Here is a 9975-nt window from a genome sequence, read left to right on the forward strand (position 1 = left end):
AACATTGTGAGATGATCATTCAGTGTAAATCCGGTGGTTATAATAATGTTAATACAGACCAGAAGGAGACATGTATTTGTTAACTATATTTTGTTTTGTTTTTCAGCCAGTAGATATTAGTGCTATTGTGTCTGAACGGTTGAATGCAGTGAGGAAACTACAGGAGAATCCGAATGATATCAGGGCTAAAATGATTTTGAGCCAGGCTCAAAGCAAGGTAAACCAGCTCAATCTGCTATTCTTATATATTATCTCTGTTCATAATATTGAGATCATATACTATTAAAATTTTTAGACAGTCAACTGTCATTTGGTTTCAAAATAATGCATCTGCAAATGGAGCAGTTTTGCGCCTGCACCAGTTGCAGATGTACAATATTCTCAAGGATTTACATACCTTTGGGATAAAGCATAAGTGTTGTTTACAGTCCTCTGGCAGGATTTTCACCCCAGTAAAATATGTGTATTAGAAAGTGTGGTATGTGTGTTGTTTGTTTGCGTCAAACTTGAACATTTGCCATATCTTTTACAATATTGAAGATAGCAACATCATAATTGGCATGCATGTGTATCTCATGGAGCTGCACATTTTGAGAGGTGAAAGGTCAAGGTCATCCTTCAAGGTCAAATACATGGGTCAAAGTCGCTCATTTAATGTACACTTTTGCAATATTGAAGATAGCAACTTGATATTTGGCATGCATGTGTATCTTATGGAGCTGCACATTTTGAGTGGTGAAAATTTTGAGTGGTGAAAGCTCAAAGTCATCCTTCAAGGTCAAAGGTCAAATATATGGGGACATAGTGTTTCACAAACACATCTTGTTTGCAATTGGTTCTTTGCACACAAAAAACAATTTTATGGTATAAAAAACGTTTATCTCCTGCTGCGGCAGCTGAACTTGCACTTTGTTAATACATGTATTTGTTTATGATCAATTAAATTTATATCTATAATATTATTTATGGCCGGATCTTCAAATTATGAAACAAACTTTACTTAAGTAAGGTGAGGAAATAAAATGTGTGCTTTATATAAAAAATGAAAACCTTGATCTTTAAATGTATGCTGTCGATACAATAGATTGTCAATGAAATCAATACAGTTCTTAGTTTGTTTTATTAAATATGTAGTGTAAAAAAATGCAAGGTGTAAATAAAAATTCTGTAATTACTGCTGAGAATCTGTCAGAAACATGGTGAAATTGTCTGACTTTGTAATAATCTTGTCAATTGTTTGGTCTATCTTATGAGAAACACATGCTTTTAGGTGAGAATATCTCAAATGTTTGCACAACTTAAAAAAAAAATTGTTAGATTGTCTGAAGAGTTTTGTGGCATCTGTATTAACAATATGCCGTGTTAATTATAAGGCAAGCCAGTGGGCCCAGTCAAAGAACCTTCCGGGGAAGTTTATAGGGAGCACAGGGGCCAATATCCTGTCTCCTGAAGAGCTCATGGGTGACAAGAAGCGACAGGCCTGGGTGAAAAAGGTACTGTGTGGGGCAAGGTGCTGTGGTATTAACTTATGTGAATCTATTTGTGATTCTTGTTTAGACTTGCCTGCTTGTAAATACATTTTTAAAGTCGCAAGGATATAGAAAAGTCTATAATATCACATGGGTATGATTTCCCCAAACAGCTGATAATCTCTGTTGGAATATGAAGAATGCTTGACTAATAGGAATTTCATTGTTATGTAGATCTCAATCAGGAAAAGTGCAGTGAACAAAAAAAAACTCTAGCTACACTATTTGTATAGTTATTGCCCTTTGCTAATTTGTGTGCTTGAATTTATTGGAGCACATGGCAACAACTAAAAGAGTTATCAACTTGAAATTTAATAGGAAGGTAGATCTCATGAAGGAGTATGTTTAGTGCACTAGAACCATAACTCTTACTCCTTTATTATGCTTACCCCAAAAAAAAATTGGGGGGAGCATATAGTCGCCGCTTCGTCCGTCCGTCCGTGTGTACGTCCATGCACAATTTTTGTCCGGGCAATTTCTCAGCAATTAATGACCGGAATTCAATGAAACTTTATGGGAAGCTTCACTACCAAGAGGAGATGTGCATATTATAAGACGGTTATGGTCGGATGATTTTTCACAGAGTTATGGCCCTTTGAAATTTTCTATAAACTGTACATATAGTGCAATTCTTGTCCGGGCTATTTCTCCCCAACTACTGACTGGAATTCAATTAAGCTTTATGGGAAGCTTAACTACCTTGAGGAGATGCGCATGTTATTTGTGGGTTATGGTTAGTTTATTTATTTAGAGAGTTATGGCCCCTTTGAAATTTTTAAGTTGTTAAACCATCAATTGTATTATTTTGCCCAAAGTTATGCCCCTCAAGACGTTTTCTTTTATCTGGCCCCGTGTTCACAAAACATTTTTTGCAATCGAAAATCGATTTTGCTTGTCATAGAAAATGGATTTCCATTGTAGTTGATAGGCAAAAATGAAAATCGATGTCAGTTAAAATCGATTTTTGATTGCAAAATCGTTTTGTGAACACGGGGCCTGAATATAAAGTGCAATATTGTGACAAAAAAAACTTTGGGGAGCATCACCTGTCTCCGACTGTTTCTTGTTAGAACAATGAAATTCATTATTTTTTTGTCCTTTGATTATGTTTGTACTAAAATTTTATCAGAGATAATCCATACGTATAATTCATTTTCCGAAACTGCAGTTTCTTCCCAATTCTCCATCTTTGATTTTCCTACTGGACTCGTATCATCTGAATAATTTCATTAATCTTGTATATACAAGCAGACATCTCTAAATTGGAATCACTTGCATTTTATTTGCAGAATTCGAGGCATTCCCAGAACAACTGTCGAGACACTCCGATCAGTTTGTGACAAGAGCCTTATTATCTCTAAACATACAGCTTCAATTTACCGTACATATGTAACATTTATTTGTGCTTGATTCATGCTTGTTAATAGTTTATTAAGTGTCTAAAACTTTGTTTCCTTACATGGCTATAGCGACACCTAGGATTACTCTACAAGTCATATTTGTGATCCAATCTTCATGAAACTTGGTCAGGACATTTTATCTAATGATAGCTCAGTTAAATTTGAAAATGGTTTGTTTCATTGAAAAGATGGCCACCAGGGGCCAGGGCATTGTTTTATATATGGCTACCTGTTAGAAGTCTTATTTTTACCCCCAATCTACAAGAAACTTGGTCTGAACTCCTGGTCTAATACTAGTCCTGAAACGAAGCTAATTCATGCTTTCTGTTTCATGACTCAATCTTGACAAAATGTGGCTCAGTTCAAATCAGGGTCAAGTGCGTTCTAAAACTAGGCCATCTGTTTAAATTTTATAAAAAAAACTCGTGACTACTACAGAAGCTACATTTGTAACACAATTTTGATAAAATATTAATTTTGACAATACTTAAGCCAAGTCATGTGTGTCCAAAAACTATGTCACTTAGTCCAGTTTTGATTATAGGTTTACCTCAAACTTAGGTGAGCAACTCAGGTCCAGCATGGTACTCTTGTTTATAATTGACACAATACACACACATTGATTTAGTTAGAGCATGAATCAAATAAAAATACATGTTACATCTGTACGGGAATGATGTCAGTTTCTTGAGAGATAATGTGGGCTCTTTATGGAGTTCTTTTATTTCAGGAGCTCTTAAAAAATTACAGGCGTACAACCAAATTCCATTTTTAACAATCGATTGGTACATGAACATGCAACATGAGGCTGATTTAAGTGATTCTAAGATAATGTATACAGCTTGTCTTGCCATGTGATGCTGATATTTTTTATTGCCTTTACAATCATAACCCTTTGCATGCTGGGAAATTTGTCGTCTGCTAAAATGTCGTCTGCTGAATTTCTACAATTAGCATTTCTTTGATTTTTTTTCAAAAAATACTATCAGAATAGCAAACAGTTTGGATCCAGATGAGACACCATGTTCTGTGGCGTCTCATCTTGATCCAAACTGTTTGCAAAGGCCTTCAAATTTCGGTTCCCGCACTGAAAGGGTTAAAAAGAGCTAAGCATAATAATTTAAATTGCACCTGTTTCTAAGAAAGCCAAACAATTGCAAGCACATGGCAGAACCTTCTGACCATACATTGTCTTAGAGATCACAAACCTCAGGGCTGGCAGCAAAACTGATCTAAGTGTAACCAAGTATCAAGTGCACTTAGTTCAGTATTGCTTCTGCTCCTGACCTTGTAGGCCCTTGATGACTTTGTACAGTTGAGCATGTCCGGCTTCATGGACAGGGCGCATTAGCAGCAGACATAATTCCCCATGTCTGATCTGTCCGGAACACACAGAGGGGTAAGTGGAAATAGCAGTATATACCCTTGATTACACTTCTTTCAAAAATCTACTCTTATAAACATGTACAAAGTGTTATTGCGTTTTCTGCTGGTTTGTCAGGCAAAATATTTTGTTTTAAATTTGAAATAAGATTGGATTAAAAGTTTCTTGGGTACAGTGGAGCTCTTAGTTAAAAAAAAAATTAAGAAAAAGTCAACTTAAGCCTTTAATTTAAAAAGTTTTCTTAGGGTATATCTGCTATTTCTGGGTAAAAAGAGGTTTTGGTTGAAACTCTTCTTAAATTCGATATTGTGCATTATTATTGGGCCTGTTGAGTGAATTGATTAAAGGTCTATGATCAATCTCAATTTCAAAAGGCATGTGAAGTATTTAATATTCTAACAGTGTTGTTATTGAAATCATAGAAAATTTAAATCCATTGTACATTTTATGCCACACATAGTATTTAAACATGCTTATATCAATAAAAAAAACAACAAGTTGTAATAGAAGGTTTCTATTGTAATTATGCATGTAAATAAACATACAAAAATATTTACTGTACGTAGCAATCATTTTTTGGGTGTGGAAAAATCGATTGCATTTTGGCATGTAAATATTTACCTCAAATGAAATAAAACTGTCGCAAGGATTTCCAGTTTTTGTCAGAGTAAAATTCTAAGCTCAAGCCTATGACAGAGTTCATGGATATCTTCAGGACGTGTTCACGAGCGCAGCGCCCGTGAGGGGAGGGATAGGGATGTACCTGCTGCAGAAGATGGGTTGGAAGCAGGGAGAGGGACTTGGCAAGAACAACGAGGGGCAGAAGGAACCACTCATGCTGGACTTCAAGGTTGACAGAAAAGGTATAGCAGTTGCCAAGGGTAGACATTTTAGCTTCATTGTGGGAAAATCGGTTTTTCATGCTTGAGCGTAACGTGTCGTCCCAGATTAGCCTGTGCAGTCTGCACATGCTAATCAGGGATGATACTTTTCACATGAATTTGATTTTCGCTAAGAAGAGACCAAGTTTTAAGGGGAAAATACCATTAAACTGGAAAGTGTCGTCCCTGATAAGCCAGTGCAAACTGCACAGGCTAAACTGTGACAACAGGTCATGCACATGCATTAAGCCCAGTTTTCTCAGAGGAGGTCAAATTTTAAACAATTGGGCGGGGGCTGATGGTACTATCAGACAATTGACCAGTCAGAAAAACATGCTTTGCCTTGCCTTGGTGTCTGTTTTAGATTGCTACTTTAATAACGAGATCTGCTATGTTAAGTCATAGCCATAGTCAGGACAACCTTTTTTTTCAAAATTTATATTTTATGTGGTAGTTACGTTTATTAACAAAAAGTGTTGGTACAAAATGTTGTTTTTTTTAAACTACTTGTATGCCACATTCAGATTAGTTGCACTAGGTCCGTATTCCCAAACACAAACTTGGATGTAAGTATAAACAATAGACTTAGACTCGAGGAAAATGACATCAGAGTTTGCATATTACAATTGTACAAATGTTTCTTATCTTTGCATCAAATTGTTTGCAATGAAAAATATTTTAATTAGAGGTGGTGAATGACAAGTAAGCATCAACAAATGTGCATTAAACAGTATAGAATAATCAGGATTTTAAGAATATTCTGTAGTCTGAGGAACATTTTGGTGAATAAAGGTCTAGGGACCTGTTTTATTGCTAAATAAAGGTCCAGGGGCCAGTCCTACTCAATACTGTAGAATTGCATAACATTTTAAGAAGGAATGCAAGTGGTTAGCATTAACTTTTATGTTTAAGTTATTTCAGGTGTTTTGTTAAGTTTTGGAATGTCTGATTTGTTTAAAAAAAAAATCCACACTTAAATATGTCGAAAGGTCTTCGATTTACCAGGACCCCAAATTCACTTTTTTTAGGCTTGGTAACAGAAGGAGAAGGAAAGAAGCCAGCTGCCAAGGCTCCAGTGGTTAAAGACCTCTCAGGTACAGACATTCAGGTTAATTGTACGTGTATATGCATGATTCTTGTGGTATGAATCATTTGAAAGATGGATGTATAAATTGTGATAACTTTTTTGCAGATTTTCAAAATGTCCGGGGGAAAAATTGGGTCTTAGTGCTTTCTATAGATTTCGTAAAGAATTATATAGATTTTTTAGACAAGATGTATTAATTTATATAAGTAATTTAGAAACATATGATTGACCTGTGGACTTCATATTTTGTTTGTTTGATGTTAATATAATGTGCATACAGTAAACAACACATTCTACTAGACATAGATAGGAAACCACTTATATGTATGCTCATATTAATTCCTTACCATTGTGGAGTTAACTAAACAACCATTTACAGACTTCAGGATTATGCTAATTAATTGCAGAAGTATATGGTACTAAATAATCAAAATTGGTACAACCACACACCAATAATATTTGACTTAAACTAAGTCCACATATCTCCTATTAACACTTGGTATGGGTTTCATTGCAGGCAAACACCCTGTGTCTGCATTGGGGGAACTGTGTAACAAGAGGAAGTGGGGAGCTCCGAGATACGACATGATACACGAGAGTGGGCCCTCGCATATGAGGGACTTTCTATTTAAGGTATGCTGGGCTACCCAAGGCTTGGATTCACCTCAAGGGGCAGATTCTTTTGCATTCCGTTTGGTGAACTGTTGGGCTATTGTGGTCAATTGGTGAAAAAACAAAGCAGTAAAATGAAAATCATGTAGTAAGGTCTGTTCAAGATGTGAACTGATATTCCTGAGGCAAGTACACCTTAATGATGCCACTGATATGAAAGGAAAGACCAAACCACACACACACATTGCATTTAGTTTTCAGATTATTTTGAAAATAACTGGCAATATTGGTTTTTCAGGGCTGAAAAACGACTTTCTTGTAAATACAATATTGCAGCTTAATTATTTTTTTCAAAACAAAGTGTACCATAGTGAAAAGTTCATTACAAATGTATATCCCATGATGTTACAGGTGCATGTGAATGGCACAGACTATCATTACAAATGTATATCCCATGATGTTACAGGTGCATGTGAATGGCACAGACTATCATTACAAATGTATATCCCATGATGTTACAGGTGCATGTGAATGGCACAGACTATCATTACAAATGTATATCCCATGATGTTACAGGTGCACGTGAATGGCACAGACTATCATTACAAATGTATATCCCATGATGTTACAGGTGCATGTGAATGGCACAGACTATCATTACAAATGTATATCCCATGATGTTACAGGTGCATGTGAATGGCACAGACTATCATTACAAATGTATATCCCATGATGTTACAGGTGCATGTGAATGGCACAGACTATCATTACAAATGTATATCCCATGATGTTACAGGTGCATGTGAATGGCACAGACTATCATTACAAATGTATATCCCATGATGTTACAGGTGCACGTGAATGGCACAGACTATCATTACAAATGTATATCCCATGGTGTTACAGGTGCACGTGAATGGCACAGACTATCATTACAAATGTATATCCCATGGTGTTACAGGTGCATGTGAATGGCACAGACTATCATTACAAATGTATATCCCATGGTGTTACAGGTGCATGTGAATGGCACAGACTATCATTACAAATGTATATCCCATGATGTTACAGGTGCATGTGAATGGCACAGACTATCATTACAAATGTATATCCCATGGTGTTACAGGTGCACGTGAATGGCACAGACTATCATTACAAATGTATATCCCATGATGTTACAGGTGCAAGTGAATGGCACAGACTATCATTACAAATGTATATCCCATGATGTTACAGGTGCACGTGAATGGCACAGACTATCATTACAAATGTATATCCCATGTTACAGGTGCATGTGAATGGCACAGACTATCATTACAAATGTATATCCCATGATGTTACAGGTGCACGTGAATGGCACAGACTATCATTACAAATGTATATCCCATGATGTTACAGGTGCATGTGAATGGCACAGACTATCAGCCCTCCATCACAAGCAACAACAAGAAGCTGGCCAAGGCTCAGGCGGCCTCTGTGTGTCTGCAGATCCTGGGGCTCATACCACGAACAGAGATGGTGCCCAACCAGCTATAGGATTGGCAATGACCTGTGCCTTACAAATGGTAGAAATGGAACTTGTTACTGATTGGAATGGAATGTCTGCCGTTTGGAATGGAACTTGTGCCGATTGGAATGGAATTATTCTGATAGGAATGGAACTCATGCTTAAAGGGTCAAACTTGTGCTGATAGGAATGGAAGATGTGTAAAAAAAATTAACTAAACTGTTGTCTAGACAGTCACGGGAAAGTGTGACTAAGAAATGGAGAGGGATTGGTGTCTAAAAAGTTGCAGGAATGTATCTTGTGCTCGGCAGTTCAATAGAAAATAACAGGTGGCTATCAATTGAATGAAACAGAACTAGTGTCTAAAAGGGTTATGAATAAGATGTAAGCCAAATGAGTTACCAACATTAATAAAGGGATGGCAGTGGAACTTGTTCTACACATGCGGTGGAAGCAGAATTGATATATTCAGCCTAGTTCCTTATGAAGTGTTGAGTTTGAAAATATTGTATCTTATGTAGGGAGGTCAAGCAGTTGCCATAGTTTCTTCCTTTGCTTGTGTACATGATGAATGTAATTGGTGATATATAGGTTGACAAAGTATGTGGCATTAGGGGTATCTGTGATTTACCACCTTCGTACAAACATTATGAGATAAACATGAATTCAATAGTATTCACATTTTGAAATACTAGATTTCCTGTGGGTAGCTTTGTAGGATAACAACTTAATTATAAATGTTTTCAATGCCTTTTTTCAAAGGACATGATTTTTATTTGATTAATGCTGATATATTTTGAATTGGATAATTGTGTTGTTTTGTATGTAATAAAAGGTAAAGATAAGTGCTTTATATTTTCTAGTGTTTCCAAAAACATTGCATTGTTTGCTATTTTTGCTTTGAAGAAGAATTGTGGCATTAGCAGCTAGGCAGCCAACATTGTCAATACTGAGCACAAAACTACTGTACATGTATTTTACACTAATCAGAGTTAATACGGTTTTGATTGTAGCCACTTAAAGTGAGGCATTGTAAAGTAAAAGTTAAGATAACAAAATTAATTGCCAACGTTCAGTTCAAAATTAGAGAAAAAAAGGACAAGTTCTATTGACATTTCTTCATGAATAGATAATGGTTTAGCCATTGGCTTGCTTTCATCAAAAAGTGCCCCTATTTTAGGTTTTTAGCTCATCTATTATTTTTTTTTAAATTATGAGCTAATGTCATCACCTTGGCGTCGGCGTCCGGTTTAGATTTGCGTTTAGGTCCACTTTTCTGATAAAGTATCAATGCTATTGCATTCAAACTTGGTACACTTACTTACTATCATGAGGGGACTGGGCAGGCAAAGTTAGATAACTCTGGCTTGCATTTTGACAGAATTATGTGCCCTTTTTATACCTAGAAAATTGAAATTTTTTGTTAAGTTTGTGTTAAGGTCCATTTTATTCCTTAAGTATCAAAGCTATTGCTTTCATACTTGCAACACTTACTAACTATCATAAGGGGACTGTGCAGGCAAAGTTATGTAACTCTGACTGACATTTTGACAGAATTATGTGCCCTTTTTATAC

At 36.1% G+C, this 9975-nt stretch overlaps 1 protein-coding gene across 3 annotated transcripts in view; it reads left to right on the forward strand.

Annotated features, from left to right (window-relative positions):
• Window positions 1-9245, forward strand: part of LOC127850313 (protein Son-like) — a 30654-nt gene extending 21409 nt beyond the window's left edge. Inside the window, exons 9-14 of one of the 3 annotated variants that reach the window (XM_052383268.1) lie at window positions 107-217; window positions 1374-1493; window positions 5029-5176; window positions 6223-6288; window positions 6799-6914; window positions 8292-9245. In XM_052383268.1, coding sequence (XP_052239228.1) covers window positions 107-217; window positions 1374-1493; window positions 5029-5176; window positions 6223-6288; window positions 6799-6914; window positions 8292-8429 — 699 coding nt within the window. In that variant the 3' untranslated portion in view covers window positions 8430-9245. Of the gene's footprint in view, window positions 1-106; window positions 218-1373; window positions 1494-4223; window positions 4329-5028; window positions 5177-6222; window positions 6289-6798; window positions 6915-8291 lie in introns of those variants that run through there. The other 2 variants (XM_052383269.1, XM_052383270.1) reach the window with 2 other exon arrangements.
• Window positions 9246-9975: the final 730 nt, after the last annotated feature.

This window comes from Dreissena polymorpha, chromosome 11 (genome assembly GCF_020536995.1).
Source record: "Dreissena polymorpha isolate Duluth1 chromosome 11, UMN_Dpol_1.0, whole genome shotgun sequence".
NCBI lineage: Eukaryota > Metazoa > Mollusca > Bivalvia > Myida > Dreissenidae > Dreissena > Dreissena polymorpha.